Here is a 25364-nt window from a genome sequence, read left to right as displayed (position 1 = left end):
GGATATTGGAAGAACCATTCCTGGATTAGAATGAATTATAATTGGAATGCTAATTTTTGAAGATCATTTTAGTACTTCAGGATAATTTAATGTTAGTAAATAAATATCCTTCGCCCAGGGTTTTTTATAGTGTTTGTTTCCTCCAGATTCAGCCCTTTCTTGTAGTTAAGATAAAGCTTGGCCCAAGCCTTCTAATAAGGTTAGAACTAGAGAATCTTAGAATTGCCAGCGAACTTAAAGATCATCTAATTCAAGCAAGAATAATACGTACAATTTCTCTAAGCGGTCAGCTCTGCAAGACCCTAGTACCTAATATGGAAACCAGTATCATTTTTGACTGCTTAAAAAAGATAAATCTATCTTTAATAAAAACTTCTTTAAAAATTCAATATTTGCTGGCTTCAATCCAGAAGGACTGAAAGTAAAAATATATTCAAAATTCCCCAAATTATAAGTATTAATGAAATTTAAATAAACTTGTTAGTGTTTTGTTTTGTTTTTTTAATATATTTATAGTATTTACACTTTGAAAGTCATTAAAAAGCTTGAGACTCTACTAAGACGTTCGGGACACTCCATAACGCACAGAAAGCTGCTTGTGTGTCACTTTGACAAATTGGTCAGAGTTTTGTCATGTGAAATAAGAAAGATAAATTTGACGGATGCCTGGGTGGCTCTGTCGTTTGAGGATCCGACTCTTGGTTTTGGTCAGGTCATGGTCTGTCTCACAGTTTGTCAGCTGGAGGAGCCCTGCGTCCAACTCTGCGTGGAGTCTGCTTGGGGTTCTCTCTCTCCCTGCCCCTCCCCGCTCGTGCGCTCGCTCGCTCGCGCTCTCTGTCTCTCTCAAACTCTCAAAATAAATGGGTTGGCTTTAAAAAAAGAAAGAAAAATGAATTTAATTTCTCCCACAGAAACATTTGGATATATTACCCTCAAATATTTGAATATATTCTCTCCTACAAGCTAGACATCTTTGAGCTAAATATATTTTATCCCATACATTTCAATAAGCTTTTTATATTATTACACTAGGTCATTGCTGTTTTCAAATATTGCATGCAGGGGCCCCTTGGTGGCTCAGTTGGGTAGGCCTCTGTCTTTGGCTCAGGTCACGATCTCACGATCTCACAGTTCGTGAGTTCGAGCCCGACGTCGGGCTCTGTGCTGACAGCTCAGAGCCTGGAATTGCTTCGGATTCTGTGTCTCCCTCTTTTCTCTCTCTGCCCCTCCCCTGCTCATGCTCTGTCTCTCTCCGTCTCTATGTCTCTCTCTCTCTTTCTCAAAAAAAAAAAAAAAAAAAAAAAAAAAAAGTAAATAAACATTAAAATTTTTTTTTTCAATATTGCACCCAGAAATGGAAACACCTTTCCATACGTGGACTTATTATTGTATACGTTTCTTCTTACGGCAGTTTTAGAGGCATAAGGGTTTTTTGTGTTTTTTCTTTTTTTTTTTTCTTTTTCTTTTTGCTTTTCGTATAAGGGTTTGTTTTTTTGTTTTTTGGTTCTTTTGTGTTTTGGGTTTTTTTAGCACCATCTTACACCAGCTTGATTTGGCTTATAATCACACATCTTCTCCTCCTTCTCCTCCTCCTTCTTGGTCTGTTTTCGAGCCTCCAACCTATAGTTGTGTGTTTAATTCTTTGTAGTAATAGTTTTCATTTTTGTGGTAAAAAACACATAAATGTACCGTCTTACCCACTTTTAAAGTGTACGGTTCAGCCTTGTTAAGTATATTCACATCGTCGTGCAACAGGTCTCTAGAACTGTTTCATGTACGGAGCATTTAATTTTTAAAATGAAGTTGCAGGCCACAGTTATGTCTGTCAAATTGTAGCTTGCTAGTTTCAGCCCAGCGTGAGATCTTTTGGAAACTTCGATTTGATCATATAGTAGTTGACTAGGAGAGTGGTTATTACTCCCAAGTGATGGACATTTGTAGTTTGTATGAACTTCCCTTTTATGTCGTCATCTAAGTTTTACTTTAAAAGATTGATCGGGACCAAAGGAGTCAACATTGGTTCATCTAATTGGATAAGTGCACGGTACCCAAAAAGGCTGAATTTTTAGTTCCCTCCCTTTCTTTCTATACTAATTGATATTAAGTTATTAATGAGTATTCTTTGGTGATGGTTATTTGGGTAGCTAGGAATTCACCTATTTATACTATCATCAGCCGTTTCCCTTTTATCTGTGATGGATACAAGAAGCATCCAATTCCTCATTACAATGAAGCTATATATTACGGATTTCCTGGTCTAATCACCCTCTCAAAAGAAAATACTTCGATAAGGTTGGCACGATTTATTGTTACTGCACCCGTGTTGGTTTCTAATGTTCACCATGTTTGTTCTTTGTAAGGAGGTTATAAAATCTATTCAGGATTTTGTTAATAGGTTTAAGGAAGGATTAGCAAAGTACAGTCTGCCTGTTTTTGTGTAGCCTGTGAGCCAAGAATGGCGTTGGTTTTTTGAGAGGGAGAGAGAGATAGAGCACGAGCAGGGAAGGGGCAGAGAGAGACAGGGAGAGAGAGAGGGAGAGAGGGAGAGAGGGAGAGGGGGAGAGAGAGAGAGAGAGAGAGAGAGAGAGAGAGAGAACACCAAGCAGGCTCCTCACTGTCAGCGTGAAGCCCGATGTAGGGCTTGAACTCCCTAACCGCCAGACCATGACCTGAGCCGAAACCCAAGAGTCAGACACCTACCCGAAAGAGCCACCCAGGTGTCCCGGAGAGAGAGTATGTTAAGCAGGCTCCACGCCCAGTGCAGAATCCCAGGCGGGGCTGATCTCACGACCAACCGTGAGATCATGACCTGAGCCGAAATCGAGAGTCGGACGACGCTTGACCGGCTGAGCCACCCAGGTGCCCCTCAGTGGTTCTTTAAAAAAAGGCGAAAGAATAATATTTCATGACACGTGATAATTACGTGAAATTTAGATTTCATCTGTAAGTGAAGTTTTACTGGAATACAGCCAAGCTCGTTCCTTTGTGCCCTGTCTGTGGTTGCTTTCATACTACAGCAAAACAGAGACCACATGTCTCTCAAAGTCTAAAATGTTTACTATGTGTTTACTAAGCCCTTTACAGAGAGTTTGCTGACCCTTACTATATACATGGTTGTCAGCCTCTGGTTTCCAGATTTCTGTGCTTTTCAGGTCCTTTCTGAAATGTGTTCTCTGATGGGTCTTCTACTCCAGTGGCTCTCTCGACTAGAGGCAGTTTTGCCTCCCGGGAGACATTTAGCAATTTCTGGAGACGTGTCTGGTAGTCACAACGGAGGATGGGTGGGTTTACGACCGGTATGTAGGGCGCAGAGGGCAGGAATGCTGCTAAACTTTTGACAGGGCACAGGAGAGCCCCCATTGGAAAGGATTCCACAGCCCCAAATACGTCAAGTGTGCCGAGACTGAGGGACACTGAGACTGGATGGCTCAGTCGGTGGAGCGTGCAACTCGTGTTCTCAGGGTTGTAGGTCCGAGCCCCACGTCGGGTGTAGAGATGACTTTAAAAATAAAATCGTTCAGGGGCGCCTGGGTGGCTCAGTCAGTCAAGCATCCGCCTCTTGACCTACCTAAGAAAATGATAATAAATTTTAAAAATAATGATAAAATAAACTTTTTTTTTAAATGGGGGGTAGGGTGGGTGGTGCCTGGCTGGCTCGGTCGGAAGAACGTGTGACTCTCGATCTCGGAGTTGCCAGTTCAAGCCCCACGTTGGGTGTAGAGAGATTACTTTAATAAACAAAACTTGGGGCGCCTGGGTGGCTCAGTCAGTTAAGCGTCTGACTCTTGGTTTCCGCTCATGTCATGATCTCACGGGTTTGTGAGTTCGAGCCCCGTGTCCAGCTCTGCACTGATAACCGTGGAGCGTGCTTGGGATTCTCTTCTCTCTCTCTCTCTCTCTCTCTCTCTCTCTCTCTCTCTGTGTGTGTGTGTGTGTGTCTCTCTCAAAAATAAAATAAAATAAACATTTAAAAAAATAATAAATAAAGCTTAAAAAAAAAAAAAACAAAAAACACCGAGGTTGAGAAACCCTGCCCTCTCGTCTGAGGTTTCTTGATGATTTTGCAAATCTGAACAAAGTCCCATTTTGGTCCCAGAATCCATATAAGTTATTCCAAAGAGATTAGACATTGGTTAAATTTACATCCAGATGGTTTAAAACTACTTAGGATTTCATTCATTATAACCGGGATATGTCTTGCCATGTATTGGAACCTGGTTATAACAGAAAATTAGGTCATTTGGTCACTTTTGTGTCCTTGAAGATAGTCTCAGATACTTTATTAATGAAGCATAGAATGTATGATAAAGGCAGCGGACCAAAAAAAAAAAAAAAAAAAAAAAAAGGTGATGCTACTGCTGCCTATGAGGGCGTGGAGTCCTCGTGCCTGGTGGGTAAGTGTGGACCAGGGTACACCCTTCTGCAGGGCTTTGGCAGTGTGTCAAGTGCAGGATGTGTATCCTTGGACTTAGTCCCACTGGAGGGATATACCTTTAAGAAGATCATGTCAGAAACACAGACAGGCTCAGAATCATCTGTCACAGTTCCATCGTTATACTGGCACAATATTGACAGTTACTGGGGCACTTGAAATTCTTAAATGTTTATTGTCACCCAATTTCAGGCGCTCAGTAAAGTTGCAAGAAAAGTACAAAGAATCCCTGGATAGTTGTCACTAGAGTCCTCAAATGTGCATATTGTCATGTTCGCTCTGTCCTCCCCTCCCCCTCTTCCTCCCTCCCTCTTTACTTTTCCTCTTTACACAGTACACACACACACCACACCCCTGCCCTTATACATACCTGTTTTTGTCTTAAACCATTTAGGTTGCAGATAGGAAGTCTCTTGGCTCTTAAACACTTCAGTGTCGATTTCCTAACACCAAATAATTCTCTTGAATACTTGGAGCAATTACAAAGATCAGGAAATTACTATGGATACAGTACTATTATCTAATCCACAGACTTTTATGCCACCAGTTGTCTAATAAAGAATAATGTCTTTAGTGGCAAAAGGATACTCAAGATAATACATGACATTCGGCGCACAGGTCTTTTTATTTATTTTTTAAGTTTATGTATTTATTTTGAGAGAGCGAGCGAGAGAGAGCACGAGCGCACACGTGGGAGAAGGGGAGAGGCAGAGCGAGCGAGAGAGAGAGAGAGAGAGAGAGAGAGAGAGAGAGAATCCCAAGGCAGGCTCCGGCGCTGTCAGGGTGGGGTGGGGGAGGGCTCCAACTCACGAAACCGAGACTGTGAGATCGTGACCTGAGCAGAAACCGAGAGTCGGACACTTAACCGACAGAGCCACCCAGGCGTGACTTTTCGTTTTTATTGGGATGAGCTCTACACCCGCTGTAGGGCTTGAATTCAAGACCTCCAGGATCGAGAGAGTCGAGAGTCGCGCACTCTACCAACTGGGCCAGCCAGGTGCCCTCCCCGCCCCGCACCCCCGGCACGTGTTGTTTTAGACTTCCTGAACCCGGAAAGTTCCTGAGTCTTTGTATTTCATAACATTGGACACTGAAAAGCACAGGTCTGTAAAATGTCCCTCGCTTTGGGTTCGTCTAGTTATTGAGTTTAGATTCCCCACCTGTGGCAGGAATTGCCCAGAAGTGGTGCTCGGACCTTCTCGTTGCTGCATCCTTTCAGGAGGTACATGCTGTTGATGAGTTGCCTCGCTGGCAATGTCTGACTTTGATCATTTGGTTCAAGTGATGATGTCTGCAGGTTTCTCAGTGGCCAAGTTACTACACTTTGAAATGAAGAAGTATTCTGTGGGGAGATACTTGGGACTGTGTAAATACCCCATCGCTTACCCAGCACTGTCCCATAGAATTTTGTGTGATGATGGAAGTATTCTGTCATCAGCACTGTCTGGTACGGTAGCCACTAAGTAGCCACACGTGGCCGTCAAACGCTTACACTTGAAATGTGGGTGGTGCAACTGAGAAACTGAGTTTTTATTTAACTTTAATTAACAGAAATTTAAATTTTCCATCGCCCTACGTACCTAATGGCTACGGTATTGGCATTTCAGCCTTATGCTCAAAGCCACCGTTCATGACTTTTGCCTCAGTCGATTATTGTGGTGGCTGCCAGACGGTCACTTTTCTAATCGCATCGTTTTAGTTGGCTTTCTACTTACTGGAAGGAAGAGGTTTTCCTTTACCCCATGTATTTATCGGTGTAATCCATATATGCTTACATTTGTCCGGACACGTGTCTAAATTTGGATGCCAGCGCCCATGCTTTACAAATGGGTACGTAGGTCTGTCTGAATGTTACAGATTGCCGTTGTACGGGAACTTACGGCTATGTGTATAAAAACTGGTATCACTCACTACTTTAGTCGTGAAAGCGTATGTTATAATTTAATATACCTCTACTCTAATACACAGATTTTAACGGCTAGAGGAAAGTGATAAGAACCGGTCTTGCAAAACGTCCGGTAGTTTGACTTGGACACACAGGGCATGTTTCATCCCTCATTAGAATCATGCCGAGTAATTCAAAACCATAATACTGATCTAGACGGAAATGTCCTGAAGAAATCTGGTGTGTGGAAAACATTGTACGTGAAACAAATGATACGGTTTTATGTCTTTAAACCCGTACGTGTGTGGATAGTGAGTAGCTGTTTCCGGAGTTCTGTTGTCTTAATAAAGGTGGCGTTAGTTACGGGATTCCCAGCGCTGTTATATTTTCACTGCAACTCTTCCAGGCTGTCTGCACTTCATGATTTATTTTCCCTTCCTTTTTAGGGTAACCTACAGTTGCTGCAGAACTGCTTGGCAGTGTTAAATGGAGACACATAAGCCACACTCCGCCTTTGGTTAAAAAGGGCTGCCTTCCTTCAGATTTTATTTTTGTTTTCTTAATGAGATTAGGCATTTACTGCTCACTGGAAACAAAAGAAACAGCTGACCAAGTGCATCTACTCTCCTTTTTTTCTGAGAAGCGATGGAGCGGTGCCGTCCACGGGTTTTGCGGGTCCGTCCGTCTGTGTGGTGGAACGCTGCCCTCCTGCAGCTCCCCGTGTGCTCCCTGGGACGGTTGTCCATCACCGTGCGCTCCTCCTCTTCCGAAGCCCAGCGTTCAGTCCTTTTTTTAAGTAGCCTCTGTAACCGTCTTTATTTTCTGAATAGCGTTCCTTACGGCTGCCAATCTTATTTCCCTTTAAGTAATTTCTGATGTTTAACCCTTTCAAAGATGCATTGTTCAGACAAGATAAAGGTTGCCATTACCTTTTGTTTTCTCTTGGTGTTTTTGTTATGTTTTGTTTTGTTTTTTTAAAAACATTGTATGCCACCTTAGTTCATCCATGTATCCTGGTAAAAGCATCTTAATCAGACTTATTTTTAATTAATGAACATTTCTTAGAAGTTTTGGGACAGACTTTATGTAATCTTTATAAGTATGATTTCTGATGAAAAGCAACTGCATTAGTATGTTTGCCTTAAACTTGTAGACTAAACCGACTATTGTCAAATAAACCGTGGTAACAGTGATAGTTTTTAACTCTGTGGTCATTGTATCACTCTAAAATTTGGAGTAGCTATAATCAATCTACTCCTTCGTTATGCTTTACAGTGCAGGTCTTTTCTCTTTTTTCTCTGAAAATGGCATGTTGAACCAGGTTCACCAATCCCCTTATGAAAGAATGAACTGCTTCTCTGTGTGCTCTCAGCCTTTCCTAGAAGATGGAATTGGGCAGAGGCAGGTTCGAAACAGCTGTTTCTAAAATACAGGAGGCAGCAGAATGGTCCGTCTGTGATGGTTTCCTGAATTCCATCCCTAGCCGGGCCAGTTAACCCTGAGACACGCCATCGAGCCACTTGATAGTTCTACTAGTGTACAGATTGGTATGGAGAGAGAAAGAGTGCTGTAAGGAACAGCCCTGGGGGGGGGGGGGGGGGGGGGGGAGTTGGAATATTTGGAATGGAAGGCTCCAAAAAGGATACTAGTTACAATACAAATATGATTGGCCTTTTTAATGTGAATTATCGCCGCGTCATTTCTAATTTAAAATTCGATTGTGTGGTTTGGTTTTTTTCACTGTCTAACTTTTCTTCCAGTTGGAAACCACAGGTATTTGGGTTGGTCACCTTGTAGGTGGGTTCCTCGTTTACATTTTCCCCACCCCTGGTCTAGGTCTTCTGAGTAGTCACCATGATCCCAGCCTTGCTCTCCAGCATGTTCTCTTGCCTTACTGGTGTGCTGGTTCACGTTTCTCTCTTTCACTGGCGTTGTTCCCTGGTTATTCCCTGATGTCGTTTGTACTACCCCCCCCCCCCGGTTGCCTGAGAAATCTGTGTGTTTGGTCCTCCTGTGTGTCCCCTTCACTGGTGAGAAGACACCCACGCGATGCTCACCAGTGGGTGAACGGGACAGAGAGCCCTGGCTTCGGGACTCGGGTGCAGTCCCTTCGCCGGCTGCCCTTGTGGCCTAGGCAGGTTTGGTTCGCTTGACCTCTGTCTGCCTCAGTTTCTCTACTACAAAGGACATACTGACCTACCTACCTCACAGGGGTGTTGTGAGGATTAATAAACATTGGTACAGTGCTTTGAAAATGTGAAGGTGCTGTGTAAATGCTAAGAAACAGCAAGTACGGGGCAAAAGGCAGTAATACAGTGTTGCACCTATCCATCAGCTAATCTGCTTGTTTGTACCAAGGGGGCCTTATTCCGGGCAAGGGTAGGAGAGCGGTAGGTACATCCCTTGGTCCCTGGTTTACATGTTTACGGTGTCTGTTGGGGTGGGGGTAGAGTGGAAGCAGCAAGTTACATATTAGTGCGGGGCAGGGTGCTTAACAAAAACACACATAAATGAGTTGGCCGCACTATCCAAGGACCTTGTCACAAAACACACAAAGAAGGTGAAGAGTGTAGGTTACTCCCTCAAGGGCATACTTTAGGAAAGATGCTACTTTGTACCTCCAGAACAATGGAAGTATTCCACAGCTCAGCTGCTGGTTCCCCGGAAAACAAAACAAAACCAAACCAAAAACTGGTTTCAATATTCTCGTGGTGTGGCATTTACGAAACATTTAGGGACCATCTTGTGCCTGGGGGACACAAAGGAGAAAGAGGAAGACGCCCAATAACAGAGACAAAGCCCTGCACTGGGTAGTAGTACAGGGTTTCTCCCACAGGTGTCTTTACTGCACGCTCTGAGAGGAAGAGAGTGACGGGAGCAGTAGGAATGAACGACCCAGGAGGAATGAAGGTGGCGGGGTTGGTGGCAGTGAAGGTGGACGATGGTAAAGAAAGGAAATTGCAAAAGAAAGTGGGGGTCCCCGGGCCGCTAAGGCCCGTGAGGCTTAAAGACTGGGCGAGGTTCTCCTCTGCCCCTAGTTTGGGAAAGCGCCTACAACACAGATTCCGTGGTGAACTACTACAGAAGTTGAGCTCAAACAGACCTTTTTGAACGGAGGCACTACGCACAAGTTAACAGAACAGGGTGGTGGATTTCAAGGAGACACTGCGGGGGGGGGGGGGGAAGGGGGGGAACGAGGTGTCGCAGAACTTACAAAGAAAAGAAAGCAACCACGAACCCAAGATGTACTTCCGCGCCGAACCCAAGATGTACTTCCGCGCCGTCTCCTGGGCCCCCGCAAACTCGCACGAGCCCGCGTATCACCATGTCCTCATACGACCGGAAAAGCCTTCTCCGCGCTGCCGCAGCACGCGGGATATAGGTGGCGAAAACGAGATAAAGGAAAAAACAAACGAAAGTAAAAACCGAGAAACGCGCGTCCAGTTTGTGTCAGGCTTGTTTTGGGCGTCCCAGGACCCGTCAGCACGAAGAATAACGCAGCGACAACAGCGCTGTCCTGCTACCGCTGTTGTGCCTAAGGTCGAATTCTTCCATTCAGACCACGAAAAGCCAGGGGAAAGCGCGAACGCAGTCCCCCACTACCACAAATTATGCAGTCGAGTTTCCCACATTTGGGGAAATCGCAGGGGTCAGCACATCCGGAGTGCAATGGATAAGCCTCGCCCTGGGAAAACCACCTTCGTGATCATGGTATCTCCCCTGCCAGGTAAGTATGAGCTGCTCGACCCGCCTCGACCCACACCCTCGCGCTCGCCACGCTTCTTACACACGGTCACTTGCCCCACGCGGCTTCCGCGCCCCGGATGCCCGCAGCACCCCCTCAGCTCCAACCTCTCTCGGCCGCAAAACAACCGCGGGCGCCTTGCCTAGCCCCCACGCGGGACGTGCGCGCCCAGGCGGTCCGGGACCGGCAGCCTCTGCGCGCTTGTTCATCTACATACGCCACGCCTTGTCGCGCGCTTCCCAGCGTCGCGGCTCCAGCTCTGGGACAACGGATGTGCTAGTGTCCCGGCAGACCGCCGGTGCCTGGAGCGAAGGATGGGGGGAGGGCGGCGAGGAGTCGGGACCCGGAGGGGAGACCCGAGAAGACGGGGTCCCGCGGCGTCCAGAAGTTGCAGGCCCCACCGAGGCGGTGGGTTAAGTCTCCCCTTGCTTGCAACGAAAATTACATGCAATACGCAACAGAGAATCAACTCAACCTTAAATACTAAGAGTTTTGTCACCAATTTAACATGAAATTGTCTTAATCCTCAGTATGACCTTTCGGATTACGTAGTAACCTAATCTTGCGACAACGAAAGGAAAATTTGAACAGAGGGCGTCAGGACAAGGCGTCCATTCTCTAGAGTAGATGTGTGGGCTGGGGAGGGGCGTCGAATGGTCTCCGAAAATCAAATGAACGGAAATATCACGTTTTCATCCTGTGGGGTTCGGCTGCCTCTTTCAGCCTGCCCGGATTTGTCTTTTCCTCTTCTGTACAAGAAGATTCTTTCCGGAGATCGAGTGGAGGTAAAGGTAAATATCCTCTTCAGATAGGGGCAAAATGATTGAAGTGTTGTGTGTTCCTGGGTGATCGGGTCCCTGGAGCAAAGCAAGGCAAGAGACAGGACTAGAGATTATTGGGTCAGCAAAGACTGCTCTGAGGTTCTAGCAGCATCAAGATCCGAGTTAACGTGTTGTACATCCTTTTACTTTACTTTTCTTTTCTTTTGTTTTTTAATTTATTTTGAGAGAGAGCGGGAGGACGCGCGAGAGCAGGGGAGAGGGAGAATCCCAAGCAGGCTCCGTGCTGTCAGCGGGGGGGGGGGGGGGGGGGGGCCACGCGCACCGAACCCCCTCCCCGCCCCCAACCGTGAGATCATGACCAAGGCTCGTTCTCTTAAGGGACTGAGCACCCAGGTGGCCCACGTTTTTGATTGTTAGTTGTTTCAGGAAGTTTCCTTTCTTAGGGTGTATTACTCCTCAAAACAAACAAATGGTTCTCTTCCCTAACCCCAGGAAAATTATCAAAACCAAGAAATGAACATTGATACAATCTTACTACTCTACAGACGTTATTCCCTCTTCCATCAATTGTCCCAATAATGTCCTTTATAGCAAAGGAAAATTCAAAATCATGTGTTGCATTCAGTTGTCATGTCTCTTTATCTGAAATAGTTCCCAGGTAGTTCTTTGCATTTCATTATGCAGGCCTTTTTGAAGACTACAGGCCAGTCATTTTGGAGACTGTCCTTCAGTTTTTGAGTTGTCCTGGCTTCCCTCGCAAGTACATTCAGGAATGCATTTTTGACACGAAGGCTACGTAAATGATACCGTGTCTGTTATGGGTGGGTTTGTGTCCCTCCAAAAAAATATGTTGAAGTCCTAAGTCCTGGTACCTAGGACTGTGACCTTCTTTGGAAATCTGATCTTTGCAGATACAGTCGAGTGAAGGTGAGGTCACTAGAGCGGGCCCTGATCCAATGTGACCGTTTTCCTTACGCGAGGAAGACGGCAATGTGAAGAGACTCGCTGACAGAACACCATGCGATGGCAGAAGCAGAGAGTGTAGTGATGTAGCCACAAGCGAGCCAAGGATTGGCTTGTCACCACCGGAAGCTGGGGAGTAACGAGGGACGATTCCACTCAGAGCCTCAGAGAGAGTATGGCCCTGCTGGCACCTTGCTTTTGGACCTCTAGCTTCCAGAACTGTGAGAGAATACACTTCTGTTTTTTTTAAGCCACCCAGTTGGTGGTATTTTATTATGACAGACCTAGCAAATGTATACAGGCCTCCTCTGGGCACCACGTTTGGAGGCACGTGAAGGCAGTTTGTTCTATTACTGGTGGGGTTAACATCGACTACTTAGTTAAGGAGGTGTATCGGTTACCCGTCTCTGTGTAACAAATTGCCGTAAAACTTAGTGATTGGAAATAATGACCGTTTCACTTGCTCACAATTCTGTGGATCAGCGATTCTGGCTGGGTTCCACTGGGCAGTTCTGCCGGTCTCAAGTGGGATCGCTGGAGCCGCGGCGGCCAGCCTGCAGGTCACCTGGGGCCTAGTCGGTCTAGGGGACTTCGGCAGACACGGTTCACGTTCACTCCGGCGATTTCATCCTCCAACGGGCTAACCCAGGCTTCTTCTCATGGTGGCCTCAGGACAGGCAAGTGAGAGCCAGTCTTAATGAGCAAGTGATTTTCAACCTTCTGCTCGCATCCCATTTACTAATGTCCCATTAGCCAAAGCAAGTCACATAGCGAAGGCCAAAGTCAGTAGGCTGGGGTGTTGCAGAAGCACCTGGGTACTGGGGCCAGCACTGCAACTGTCGGCCACTGGAGGTGTTCATCAAGTTTTCCCTTTGTAATTATTAAGTGATTTGTATGGAGATAATTTGAGGATATGTGAATATCCTGTTTAACACAACAGTTTTTAGCATCCACTGGTGGCTCTTGCGTTATGATTGCCAAATGTCCATTTTCTAATTCCATCATTCATTCTTCAGTTATCAGCTGGCATCGTAAGGTAGGACTTTCCCTCCTTCCCTATGTGCTAATGATACGAACTCATGGTTGTTATTTTGTTCAGTTGTTTGTAACCCAAAACTGTTTTGAAATTTATTTTGATGTTCTAATGTTCTCAGATCGGGCCTATAAAAACCCCTTCAGGGTGCCTACTGTGTCCTTTGGACATGTCCATAACATTTTTGGAGCATTTCCGTGTCTTCTGGCACAAGATGTTCCAGGGCCATTATGTATCTGTCTTGGCTCGTGAAAATTATCTATTTCTCCAAAGAGGCCTGGTTCTTTTTAGTGGGGAGTGGTTTTAGAAAACAAGATCAAGGGGCGCCTGCGTGGCGCAGTCGGTTGGGCGGCCGACTTTGGTTCAGGTCGTGATCTCACGGGTTCGGTTGGTGAGTTCGGCCCGCTTTGGATCCTAGGCCCCCTCTCTCTGCCCCTCCCCCGCTCACGCATTGTCTCAAAAACAAATAAACGTTAAACAAATAAACGTTAAGAGGAGGAGGAGGAGGAGGAGGAGGAGGAGGAGGAGGAGGAGGAGGAGACAGAAAGAAAAGAAAAAAAGAAAAAAGAAAAAGAAAGGAAGCAAGATCAAGGCGGTAGTTATGTCTAATGCTACTGTCTTTGCCTCTAGGCCCCTTCAGTGGATAGAGGTAGAGAATACGTGTATTTCCTAACACCTATCTACAGATGTAGATTAAAAGCAATGAGCCCAGGGACAGCTACGTGGGTGGTTCAGTTGGTTAAGCATCCGTCTCTTGATTTTGGCTCAGGTCATAACCTTGGGGTCATGATATTGAGCCCTGCCTCCGGCTCCCTGCTAGGTGTGGAACCTGCTTGAGATTCTCTCTGCCTCTGTCTCTGCCCCTCTCCCCCCTCTCAAAATAAATTAATAAACTTAAAGAAAATTCTCTCTCCCTCTCTCTATGCCCTCTCCCCCACTCGCTCCTTCTCTCCCTTTAAAAAAAAAAAAAATTAAAAAAATAAATAATGAGCCCACACCAGTACCTTAAATTCCAACTCTCAATTTTATGCAAGTGGGTCCTCCTTGCCCTCCACCATTCCATATTTGTTTGTTTGCTTGCTTTAATTTTTTTAACATTTATTTATTTTTGAGAGAGAGAGAGAGACCGATCACAAGCAGGGGAGGGACAGAGAGAGAGAGAGAGGGAGACACAGAATAAACAGGCTCCAGGCTCCGAGCTGTCAGCACAGAGCCTGATGAGGGGCTCGAACTCACAAACCGTGAGATCATGACCTGAGCTGAAGTTGAACGCTTAACCAACTAACCGACTAAGCCACCCAGGCACCCCGTGTTTTTGTTTTTGTTTTTAATGTTTATTTATTTAAATGTTTATTTTTGTGAGAGAGAGAGAGCGCGCGCGCGCGCGCGCGCGCGCGCGCGCATGAGCAGGGGAGGGGCAGAGAGAAAGGGAGACACAGAATCAATTCAAAGCAGGCTCCAGGCTCCGAGCTGTCAGCGCAGAGCCCGATGTGGGGCTTGAACCCATGAACTGCGAGATTGTGACCTGAGCGAAAGTCAGGCGCTTAACCGACTAAGCCACCCAGGCGCCCCAAATGTTTATTTATTTTTGAGAGCAAGAGAGACAGAGCATGAGCAGGGGCAGAGAGAGACAGACAGACAGACAGACAGAATCTGAAGCAGGCTCCAGGCTCTGAGCCATCAGCACAGAGCCCGACGGAGGGCCCAAACTCATGAACTGTGAGATCATGACCTGAGCTGAAATCAAGAGTCGGATGCTCAACAGACTGAGCCACCCAGGCGGACCATCATTCCATATTTGTTTGTATCTCCTTTCTCCAACAGTAAGAACCTTGACTCCCAACATCCATTTAGTCATTAGCTCAATCCTACAATATACACAACGTTGTTACAGAACTGTTACGACCATACAGCTATGAAATACAAACCTACTATGGGACAGTTCAGTATGTGTTTGCAGTTCTTGTCTTTGGACTTGAAGATGTTTATAGTCGATGTACTGCGCCCAAAAGTCATTTCAGTTGGTTATTTTTTTTTCTTCCAGTGTGGCTACATTATTCATCTCAGATCGCTAGGTTCAGTTATGCTTATGTTCAACGTTAGGGATGTTCCCCCTGTGATTTAAAAATATATGTAAAATATTAATAGAATTCCAAAAGTCAAAATTACAGAGAAAGGTGTACTCAGGTGTACTCAGAAAAGCATCACTCTCTCCTTCCACTCCCCTCCTCCCCCCCCCCCCCCCCCCGCCCCAGGCAATTTCATCATTTATCTATTTAGAGAGTGCTAGTCTGGGAGAAGGGGAGAGGGGCAGAGGGGGAGAGAGAGAATCTTAAGCAAGCTCCACACTCAGTGCCCAGCCCACGACCCTGGGATCCTGACCTGACCTGACCTGAAGTCAAGAGTCAGACACCCAGGTGTCCCTAGTCTTCTGTTTCTTTTGGCAAGACTGTATAATTTTCTTGTTTTCACACTTTTCCTACACAAACGGTAGCATACTACATATATTTGGGGGCTTTTTTCTCCCCCCCCCCCCCACTTAACACAGTCGATGTGTCATACCTAAAGCGAACCCACAAGTCAAGCAACCCTGTCCTAACCTCCTGGAGGCCACAAGGTCAGCCAAAGAAAAAAGTAAACAAACTAGAAAACCCAAACGAGGGCTCACCAGCCTTTGCAAAGACTGTGATTTCTCAGTGGGGAAAATGTTAGAAAAAAACGGTGACAAAATCAAACCCCTCAATCCAACTGCAAACTGCAAACTGCAAACTGCTGTGCAGTGCCTGGCTGGCTCAGTTGGTAGACCATGGGGCTCTGAGTGAAGAGTTCTAGCCCCACATGGGTGTACAGATTGATGAGGGAAACAAAGGCAAGAGAAACGTAGCTTAAACTAGATCTCCTTACAGCTTGCAGCCCACTGATGGAGAGCTGAAACATGCAGAGCGTGACCTTCCTCAAGGAGCTCACGGCTGCCGTAGTGCCTTAATGTTTATATTTCGTTAAAAACTAAAAGCAACCTTACCATGACAGCAGCTAGCCCCTCAGGGTCCTGAAAGCCTTGCTTCAAAATTCCTTGGAAACTTACTTTATCTCTATCCCCCCTCCCTCCACAAATTTAAAAATATATCATCAAGTCACTCCTCACAAGCCCAGTGCAGCTCTTTCTGCCTGCCCACCGGGTGCTGTGCTGGTGCTACGTATAATACCAACACCTTTTTGCACTGAAACGTCTGGAGAAACCTTTCTTAGCCATCTGCTCATGAATCCACGTCATAATTAAAAAACAAATAAATAAAATAAATAAGAGAACTACAAACTAATGTTCATTTTAACTGGAAGAATCACAGCCAGGCTCCCCCGGTTCTTCTACTTTCGTCCCCCAAGGGTGTGAAGTTCCTCCGCCCACTCGGGCGACAGGGCGTGGCGTATGTAGATGAGCATGCGCGCATTGGCTGCCGGTCCCGGACAGCCTGGGCGCGCACGTCCCGCGTGGGGGCTAGGCAAAGGCGCCCGCAGTTGTTTTGCGGACGGGAGAGGTTGGAGCTGAGGGGGTGCTGCGGGCATCCGGGGCGCGGAAGCCGCGTGGGGCAAGTGACCGTGTGTAAGAAGCGTGGCGAGCGCGAGGGTGTGGGTCGAGGCGGGTCGAGCAACTCATACTTACCTGGCAGGGGAGATACCATGATCACGAAGGTGGTTTTCCCAGGGCGAGGCTTATCCATTGCACTCCGGATGTGCTGACCCCTGCGATTTCCCCAAATGTGGGAAACTCGACTGCATAATTTGTGGTAGTGGGGGACTGCGTTCGCGCTTTCCCCTGGTCATCTGGGTTGACGAAAAACAGCGGTAGCTTTTCCCGCTCGCGTTGGGCGCAGGAGGGAACTTTTGGGTGTTCAGTTGCCCGCAGCTGGCGTTTATGGCGCTTGAACAGCAGTGTCGCCAGTGTTTTGAGCTTTTTTTTTTTTTTTTTTTTTTTTTTGGTCTCCTTTCTCGCGTTACTTGTTTTCTTAAAGCGCTTTTGGTTTGGAGAACGGTAGGCGCTTTTAACGCGTGCTCTTGGGCCGACAGTTTCAGCAACGCCTGGTCCCGCGGGGGGCTGGCTGATTACGAGCGCGGAACGCAGCAACGTTTTGCATAGACCTTACTTTCACAGAACCCGCCGAACTAGAAGCAGCCACTTATGTAGTACAGGATTCCCAGTTGATTCCAGAGACGGTATTAGCTTTGTCTTTTTTCTGAAAAACTTTTAGTGTTTGGTTTTCGAGATAGCGAGCGTGAGCGAGGAAGAAGCAGAGAGAGAAAGAGGGAGCCCCAGAATCTGAAGCAGGCTCCAGGCCCTGAACTGTCAGCACAGAGCCAGATCCGTGCCTCGAACTCACCAACCGTGAGTTCAAGACCTGAGCCCAACCCCACGCTTAGCGGACTGAGCCACCCAAGACCCCTGCATTTTAGTTTTCTACCTATACCCCCTGAGAGGTAAGTTCCACGAGGCCAGAGATTCTTGTCTATTTTGTTGATTGCTCCATTCACACTTGGCTACAACAGTGCATGGCAGCATAATAGGCTTCTAGTATATACTTCATTAATTAACTTATAGATCGCGGGGTTAGAAAAAAAAAAAAAAAAAAAAAAAAACGTTTCTGGGGCGCCCGGGTGGCTCAGTCCAGTGGGTGGCTCAGTCCAGTCAAGCATCCTGACTCTTGATTTCGGCTCAGGTCACGATCTCCCAGTTTGTGAGGATCCACCCACCAGTCTACCCCATCGGCCTCCAACCTAGCCTGGTTCAGCCCCTTCTCACTTTAGAAGAATGGGATCATTTTACAAACCATCAGAAAAGGGTAAGTCAGGGGTATGCACCTTAGTTTTTCTCCCATGCCTTCCTCTTCTGTTCTTCCATCATGCTTCACTCTGGTTCAAGGTGTAGGGGAGACCGAACTTTACTTTTACCCTGTTAGGGTCTCCAGCAGGGCCTGAGAATTAAATTGGACGCAAAACAGAATATCAGAAGGAAAGCATACAGATTTTTTCCATGTACGTGGGAGACCCCATAGTAACATGAAAACCCAAAGAAGTGGCTAGGTGGGTCTCCAAGGAGCCCTGGTTCCTTTTTTTTTTTTTTTTTTTTTTCTCCATTTTGTGTATCTGGAGGCCAAGATCCGGTGGTGCTTAGCGTTCACGGATACTGATGTGTGATTGCATTTAGGCCCTGCACCTGTTTTACTCCACGGATTATGATCGATTATTTTTTATTTTATTTTATTAAAAAAAATTTTTTTTAACGTTTATTTATTTTTGAGGCAGAGAGAGACAGAGCATGAACAGGGGAGGGGCAGAGAGAGAGGGAGACACAGAATCTGAAACAGGCTCCAGGCTCTGAGCTGTCAGCACAGAGCCTGACATGGGGCTTGAACTCACGGACCGTGAGATCATAACCTGAGCCGAAGTCAGCCACCCAGGCGCCCCTATGATCGATTATTATCATGATCTCGATTTGGCCAGTGGGAGCCCTTTCAAAATGGCTCTTGTGTGCTTGACATGTCCACATCAGTGGCACATTGCTTTACTTTTTGGCACAGCTCCATGTTTCAGGGCATGATGAGGCCGATTGATACCCAGCCGTGTCGGCCAGTCTGGTGGCCTGGCTCCTTTGACCCTCCTGTGCGCACCGACCTGGATTCCTTTGAGGGAGGTGGTTACTTCCTGAAACAGGTCAAGGTGCTTTGGACTTCCTGGAGAGGCACTGGAGTCAAAGGCGGGGGAGAAGAGAACACCAGTGCCGGGGTTGGACTCCTTGCCCTGGCTCCATGTATTTTAACATCCCCTCGGTGTGTGCCCACCCACCCACCCAGTGAAAGTCCCACAGAGGCGCAACAGGTCACATCTACGTGGCCTTCCCTTGACTGTGTCGCCACTGCCTGACTGGGTGGCAGGCACTGCTGTGCCTGCAAGGATGTGGGGCCGTACCTTGGAAGCACCCGGCTACTCCCCATGACACCCCGGGCAGGAAGCGTCGGCCATGCTAGGGCCCACTCTTGCATTTGCTGGATGCCAAAACCCACCTCCCCCCTCCACCCCTCACCCTGCTATTCCCCCAAAGCGCCAAAGCTAGGTCCCCAGGGATTCCACACCTCCACATCTCATCAGGGGGGGCAGGCACATCCAGTGAAGGTGGTTGAGGTTTTATCTTTGGTGCCTGTCTGCTGGTCTCTGCCTGTAGATGGTGACATTAGAGGCTGGGGTCTCTCTGTGGCTTCCCGAAGGTCAACTGTTGGACTTCAAAGGCAGGGCCTCCTGAACCCGTGGAGGCAGTGGGACAGTAGGACTGAGACTGGGCTGGGGAGCGAACCAAGAGGAAGGGCGGGGGGCCGGGGGAAACACAGTCTCCAGTTTGGGAGGCAGAACTAAAACCGAAAAGGCGCTTGTGGTCTCAGAGGTCAGGGATGGCAGTAGCCGGGTCCCTGAGGCCTCAGAGAGCCACACTCCCGGTGCGGTTCCGCTGCCAGCCCCCTCTGTGATGCTCTCCAACTGTACTTTGAGTCTCTGGAGTTTCCTTCCCACAGGAGGGAAGAGAACAAGGACCTTTCCCTGGCGTTCTTCTCTGCACCCACCCGCAGCCCCAACAACCTGGCTCTGTCCCCAGGATGAAGCCCGTTTTCTCCTGGGTGGGTGCTCTCTGACAGGCCCTCAGTGTCTCCCTCTTCAGGCCCTGCCAATTTAGCCTTAAGGGCCCAGCGCTAAGTCAGCCAGCTGGTCAGAACCCACAGGCCAGCTGCCTGTGTAAGTAAGGACGTGAATTTGTGCGCCCGACCGACCGACTGTGACGACAGCTGCCCCCGTCTCACTCCACCCCTACTCCCACTCTTCTGCGCCCCGATGACTCTTAAGTCTGCGTTTTGCCGCCACACTCCACCCCACCCCACCCCCACCCCCGCTCGCCCCCGCCTCTTTCTGCATACAGGTGGAGACCCCAGCGGTCCGGTCGGTCCGTGGCCGGAAAGCGGGTAAGATAGAAATATTTCATCCATCTCCCTCTCCCTCCGTCCGATGTAGCGGGAGAATCGGTACGGGTGGATTTACCACCCGTGCACAGAGTGTGAGTAATCACTGCCCTCTCAGCGGGAGCGCCCCCAGCCCCGCCATCCGTGGCTACAAGAACAGGTGCGAAGGCACGGGAAAACGGAAGTGTACCCGGACCACCGCCCTGTCCTCAGACTGACAAGAAACCTGAAGGGGCCGCTGAAGTTCTCGTCACGACTGGCAAGGCCCATGAGGGGGGCCCTGCTGCATTTCGTTTCTGCCAGTGTCAGCTTCGATGCAAGCGCACAATTGGCGATGGCTTGGAAAACCTCAGAGTGACAGTTCTGTCCCACAAGTAGATTAAGCTGGTCGGGGAAGAGGGTTTTCTGTCTCCGTAGAGCTGTATATTTATAGACCCTATGAGAAACAGGGAAGGAGGAGACAGAGAGACTGCAACTGGAAGCGACCGACGCAGCGACCGTCCTCGGAGGCAAGGCAGGAGATCGAGGAGGGGGAGTTTTCATGAAGGACGCCATGGTTGTTCTCGACCCGCGTGACGACCTGTACGCTTGTCAGCCTCGAGGGCTTGCCGAGGGCAGAACCTCTTTGCCCACGCGTTTGTCTGGAGCGGGAGCAGTGGGCGAATAAAAGTGGGGAAGGGCGCGGGACGGCGTGGGGCTGAGACAAGGCAGGAGCGGCGGGGACGTGGAGCGTCCACGGGCACGTGCAGGTAAACTGCGGGAAGAAGGCGCAGGTGTGTTCCGTGGCGGCAGCACACGAGCAGACGTAGGCAGGTGTTCCGTAAAGGTTTTACTTACTGACTTTGGCCTGTGGGAGAGGGGCTGCCGCGAGGCTGCAGGTGCCCGGGCGGGGCAGAGTTGGGGCGGGGCGCTGGGGGGGCGGTGCCCCCCGCCCCGTGGCGCAAAAGCTTCAGGCACTTCCTTCGAGCCGGAATCGAACCAGCGACCTAAGGATGCCCACACGTATCCAGCCTACAGTCCTCCGCTCTACCAGCTGAGCTATCGAAGGGTGCACGCTGACAGGCCCGGGTCATTGCTTCTTCTTGAAATGACAGAGGCCACCACACTGGCAAGCCGGAGGTCCAGCATGCCTTGGCGTGGTTGGAAGGCCCTTTAGAAAAGAGCAGGGCCGACGCCGCCCCAGCGCCCCTTTCCGGGCAGAGGGAGCATATCCCCTGCGTTTGGCGGCTGCCCGGCCGGTGGCCCCAGCCTCCCGGGTCGCGATTGTCAAGATGCCTGGGCCGGGGCTCTCGCCTGTTGCATTTCCCCTCCCGGCGCTCCTTTCTACAGGTGGGGACTACAAGCGGTCCGTGGCGGCAGTGGCGAGGAGGGGCGTCGGTGAAGCTCGCGTGTTGGTTGTGCGGGGCTGGCCTCGCGGAGGAGCGGAGGAGAACCCACTGGGATGGGCACTAGGTAGGCGGCTGCGAACCGCCTAACCACCTGCTGGTTTTTAAATGCCTTTAGTTCAAAATAATCCTTAGGCCAAAATGACATTTTTTTGGTGTGGCAGATTATGCCACCATACGAAGGCAATATCGTCTTGCCTGGATTATGCAAGCCTCCTGAACTAACTGACTGATTTCCCTGCTTTTGTCCTTAACAGCCTGATCTTATTTTTTATTAACAACGATAATAATAATTATAATGGTAATTATTATTTTGGGTGCCAAGCGGAGTGGGAGGCGGAGGACTCAGATCAAGGCACTCCTCTGCTCAAAACCTCCCAGCTTGGGGTTGCCTGGCTGGCTCAGTCAGTAGAGCATTTGACTCTTGATCTTGAGGTTGTGAGTTCGGGGCCCCGCATTGGATGCTGTGTGTGTGTGTGTGTGTGTGTGTGTGTGTGTGTGTGTGTTCCTTCTTCTTAAGATTTTATTTTTAAGTAACCTCTACACCCATCTTGGGTCTCCAACTCACGACCCCAAGATCAAGAGTCGCATGCCGCACCCACTGAACCAGCCGGGACCCCGATGTAGACCTTACTTCAAACACTATACAAAACAAAAACTTTTGGTTCACTCACATTTAGAGTGTTACAATGATCTGCGCAGAGCGGAGTGGTCTCCGGAGATGCCTGATGGTCTGTTCTGAGGAGCAGCCAGCAGCATGATGGACCCAGCCAGGGACCACTTACACCTGAGACGGACTACAGAAAAACACTCCCAGAGATGGAAGTCCAAGTCAAGAGCGTCACCTGTACCCAAGGAGACGGCGGCAGCAGCAGCAAGTACCTGTGGTCGATTTCCAGGCGGAACTGAGACAGGCATTCTCAGCCGAGATGCCAAGAGGTGGTTAAAGTGGTATTGGAACATCTAGGTAGCTGATTTCCAAGTGAAGTAAAAATATTATCCATGGGGAGCGGGGGTGGTGATGGTGTGGGACCTCTTACAATGATCTACAAGACCCTCATGATCTTATCTCCAACCTAGTCACCTCTCTGACTTAATTTTGTACAACTCTTCAGTTTTGCGCTGGACGCAGGGCCTCCTTGCTATTCTCCACACACAGTCCTACCTGGGCCTTTGCGCTAGCCGACCTTTGTGCCGGGGATGCTTCCTGGACCCCTGCCCCCTCCGTGATTGACTCCCTCACCTCCTTCAAGTCTTTGCTTGAAGCATAGCACCTTCTCGTGTAACCTCTTCTGAGCACCCACTAACAGCTAACACACTAATTAATTTACCTATTGTGTCCATTGTTGATTTTCTCCCACTCCCTCTGCCCCTTCTACAAAACATGAACGCCAAGAGGCCTTTTTGTTACCAGTTCCTCAAAGTGTCTGGCACAACAACAAACAGTTGTTGAATGGGCAAACAATGTCATCAAAGAGAACAGAATATAAAAGGAGGGTCCAGGAGCCAGGGTTCAGCCAGGGGGAAGTGCCGGGTTATCTTGTTTCATCACCAGAGACTTTCTTAGGCTGAGAGCTGCAGAACTCTGAGCACATAAGGGCCCACCCAGACTGTTTCCTGCACTGAGACTTGACCAGACTCTAGCATAGCTTCTAGCAGCACAAGGTTCTGTCCCTAAGTTTGACTCCCAGCCTGAGGAAGTTAAACACCTGACACAGGCCCCCAGCCTGTGTTGTAAATAGGGCATTTATTGAAAAGGGCTTGCGATTGCGAATGTGGATCTCTTACAACTCTGAAGGGTCCCTCCCATCTCAAGGACTTTGAAATGTGATCGGGGAAGGAAGTAGGGCCTATCTCCCGGTCTGTGGGAGGAGAGCATCCTCAATTCAGTAACTGCCAGCTAGCAAACACAACCGCCTAACAGCAGTTACACCGAACTACCCTTTGTAACCTTTCACTTCTCTGACTGGGCTGAGCCCGCTTCCTCTCATTCTTCCGGGAAAACGCCCAAATCACCTCCGCACAAATCGGATTGGAGCTCAGCTCTTTCCCCTACTGTCAGTAGTCACTGAATGACATCTTTTTTCACCACTTTACTTACTGTCTGCTGCGTTTACCTTTGACGGAGTCCAAGTCAGAAAGGACCAGAGGGCACTTGGTGGGGCCACCCTGTGTGCGTGGTGGGGTGGTACGAGGGGGAAAGGGCTGAAGGGCACCTGACCCTGGCCGCCCGGGGTCTCGGGCGACACGACTGGCTGCGGTTGAAGGGCACTGTTTAGCGTTTTACTTAGTTTTTCGTTCTTCAACACTTAGAATCCTGGTTTTTCTTCTAGCGTTACTAGGTCAGGCTACTGCATATTACTGAAGCCCTTTTATTCAGAAAGTCGCCATGGCTAAACATCGCCACGACTTCTTACTAGGGCAGCTGAGCACTTAACGTCAAGCGGCAGAAAGACCTTTCCTGAGTTTTCGATTATATTTGAAAATGAGTTTCGCACAAGCGAGGACAAAAATGGGCCGAAAGTTTCTTTTTGTTGAAAGGCAGGTTGACACCACATCCGAGCCCTGACCCGCCACCACTCCCGCTGGGCGCCGGGCGACCCCCGCCTTCTCGGGTCTCGCTGCTAGGTCCCGGACCCCTCGCCTCCTGCCCACCTGCGCCCGCTCCACCCACCCCCCAGGCATCGGCGGGTCTGCCCGGCCACTAGCACATCCGTTGTCCCAGAGCCGGAGACCGGATGCGGGGGACGTCATGGCAAGGCGTGGCGTATGTAGATGAGCATGCGCGCATTGGCTGCCGGTCCCGGACAGCCTGGGCGCGCACGTCCCGCGTGGGGGCTAGGCAGAGGCGCCCGCGGTTGTTTTGCCGACGAGCGAGGTTGAGGCGGGGGGCGTGCAGAGAGCGCGGGGTGCGGAGGCCGCGTGGGGGAAGTGACCGTGTGTGTGAAGCGCGGCGAGCGCGAGGGTGCGGGTCGAGGAGGGGCAAGCAACTCATACTTACCTGGCAGGGGAGATACCATGATCACGAAGGTGGTTTTCCCAGGGCGAGGCTTATCCATTGCACTCCGGATGTGCTGACCCTGCGATTTCCCCAAATGTGGGAAACTCGACTGCATAATTTGTGGTAGTGGGGGACTGCGTTCGCGCTTTCCCCTGGCTTTGTGCGTTTCCAAGAACAGACCGCCCGTGTGCTCGCTGGTTCTCGAGTTTTTTCTCTTTTCGGGGTTGGCGCCTAGGGCCGCCTGAGACGTCAGCGGTTACGGCGCTGGTAGTCCCGCTGTAGTGTGCATGCTTCGGGGCGGTGGGTTGCTGCTGGTGCCGTCGGGCTTCTGTCCTCAACTGCATTGAGGGTCACGAGGGTTTTAGCGCTGGACAGTGTGTAGGGCCGTTTCGACGCTTGCTCTAGTTAAGGCAGGGTTAGTTTCTCATTACGTTGCGGGTGTCACGCGCCAGAAGCTTGGCTTTCTTTCGAAGGGTTAATGCCCACCGTTAACAGGGCCAAGCCTTGCGGTAAGTAAGTAACTATGCTAGAAAGCTCCAGCTGGCCCGGTCAGGAACTCTCGACTGCCTTCTTTGCACCTGCTTGGGGGTGTGATTTTACCATGACTATTTCTGGAGCTGGAAGTAGTTGCATTGGCTGATGGAGGTGAAAGAAACACTCACCAGTGGAGTTTACTTACTTCTACGGTTTTGTATAGTTTTAAGAAAGATTCCTTCCGGTCCCCATCAGTCAATCCGGTTAAAACATTTTTGTGTCAAATTTAGGGCTGGGGTAGCTCTCTGGATACATACTGTATTAGTTTTACTTTGGTATTACTAGCCAAAGAAAGATTACTAACGGAGATGGCCCGGCCTTAGCTCTGCCAATAATCACCAATAATTGAATTGTTGTTGGGCCTCTGTTAACTGTACGAATCATTTATACCTTGTCAGTTGCGTTCAGTACCAAAGTCAGTTATTTCTAGAAAGCTTCAGTGTCACGTCCTTGCGAAAACCATAGTCCAGTTCTGAACCTGAAGTGCTGCTGGCTTCACTTGGAAAGCGTGAATCCAACTGGTTTTTTCTTTCACTTTTCTTTTCTTTCACTTTGATAGCTACGTAAGTGACCCCAGTGAGCCTTTTCAGAAAGGGTAGCAAGCTGCTT

At 48.9% G+C, this 25364-nt stretch overlaps 2 protein-coding genes, 1 long non-coding RNA gene and 4 other non-coding genes across 8 annotated transcripts in view; 4 read left to right on the top strand and 3 right to left on the bottom strand.

The window, feature by feature from the left end:
• SNX6 (sorting nexin 6) overlaps positions 1 to 7510 on the top strand; it is a 60300-nt gene extending 52790 nt beyond the window's left edge. Inside the window, exon 14 of the mRNA XM_042989552.1 lies at positions 6764 to 7510. Within this exon, the coding sequence (XP_042845486.1) occupies positions 6764 to 6817 (54 nt within the window). The 3' untranslated portion in view covers positions 6818 to 7510. The remainder of the gene's footprint in view (positions 1 to 6763) is intronic.
• Positions 7511 to 9888: 2378 nt separating this feature from the next.
• Positions 9889 to 10052, bottom strand: LOC122239914. Its single transcript, XR_006219302.1, has one exon. It is a non-coding gene; the product is annotated as a U1 spliceosomal RNA (small nuclear RNA).
• Positions 10053 to 10546: 494 nt separating this feature from the next.
• LOC122239586 lies at positions 10547 to 19648 on the bottom strand. Of its 2 annotated transcripts, XR_006218799.1 has the most exons (5): positions 18966 to 19648; positions 18508 to 18577; positions 17695 to 17807; positions 14769 to 14954; positions 10547 to 10919 (listed from the first exon to the last, which is right to left on the bottom strand). It is a non-coding gene; the product is annotated as an uncharacterized LOC122239586 (long non-coding RNA). The 2 variants fall into 2 exon arrangements; XR_006218800.1 differs by lacking the exon at positions 18508 to 18577 and having other exon boundaries at positions 18966 to 19643.
• Positions 16494 to 16657, top strand: LOC122239903. Its single transcript, XR_006219289.1, has one exon. It is a non-coding gene; the product is annotated as a U1 spliceosomal RNA (small nuclear RNA).
• Positions 17201 to 23326, top strand: LOC122239584 (SNRPN upstream reading frame protein-like). Its single transcript, XM_042989553.1, is given in 6 exon segments — positions 17201 to 17313; positions 17553 to 17675; positions 21165 to 21287; positions 21901 to 22029; positions 22032 to 22058; positions 22061 to 23326. Coding segments are annotated over 3 exon segments (186 nt in total). The 5' UTR covers positions 17201 to 17313; positions 17553 to 17675; positions 21165 to 21287; positions 21901 to 21977; the 3' UTR covers positions 22168 to 23326.
• Positions 20794 to 20883, bottom strand: TRNAY-GUA. Its single transcript is given in 2 exon segments — positions 20794 to 20829; positions 20847 to 20883. It is a non-coding gene; the product is annotated as a tRNA-Tyr (tRNA).
• An 887-nt stretch (positions 23327 to 24213) lies between the features above and the next one.
• LOC122239958 lies at positions 24214 to 24376 on the top strand. The gene has a single exon (XR_006219345.1). It is a non-coding gene; the product is annotated as a U1 spliceosomal RNA (small nuclear RNA).
• Positions 24377 to 25364: the final 988 nt, after the last annotated feature.

This window comes from Panthera tigris, chromosome B3, assembly GCF_018350195.1.
Source record: "Panthera tigris isolate Pti1 chromosome B3, P.tigris_Pti1_mat1.1, whole genome shotgun sequence".
Taxonomy (NCBI): Eukaryota; Metazoa; Chordata; class Mammalia; order Carnivora; family Felidae; genus Panthera; species Panthera tigris.
The sequence above is the reverse complement of the archived record's forward strand: the minus strand, read 5'-3'. Positions and strand labels throughout refer to the sequence as shown.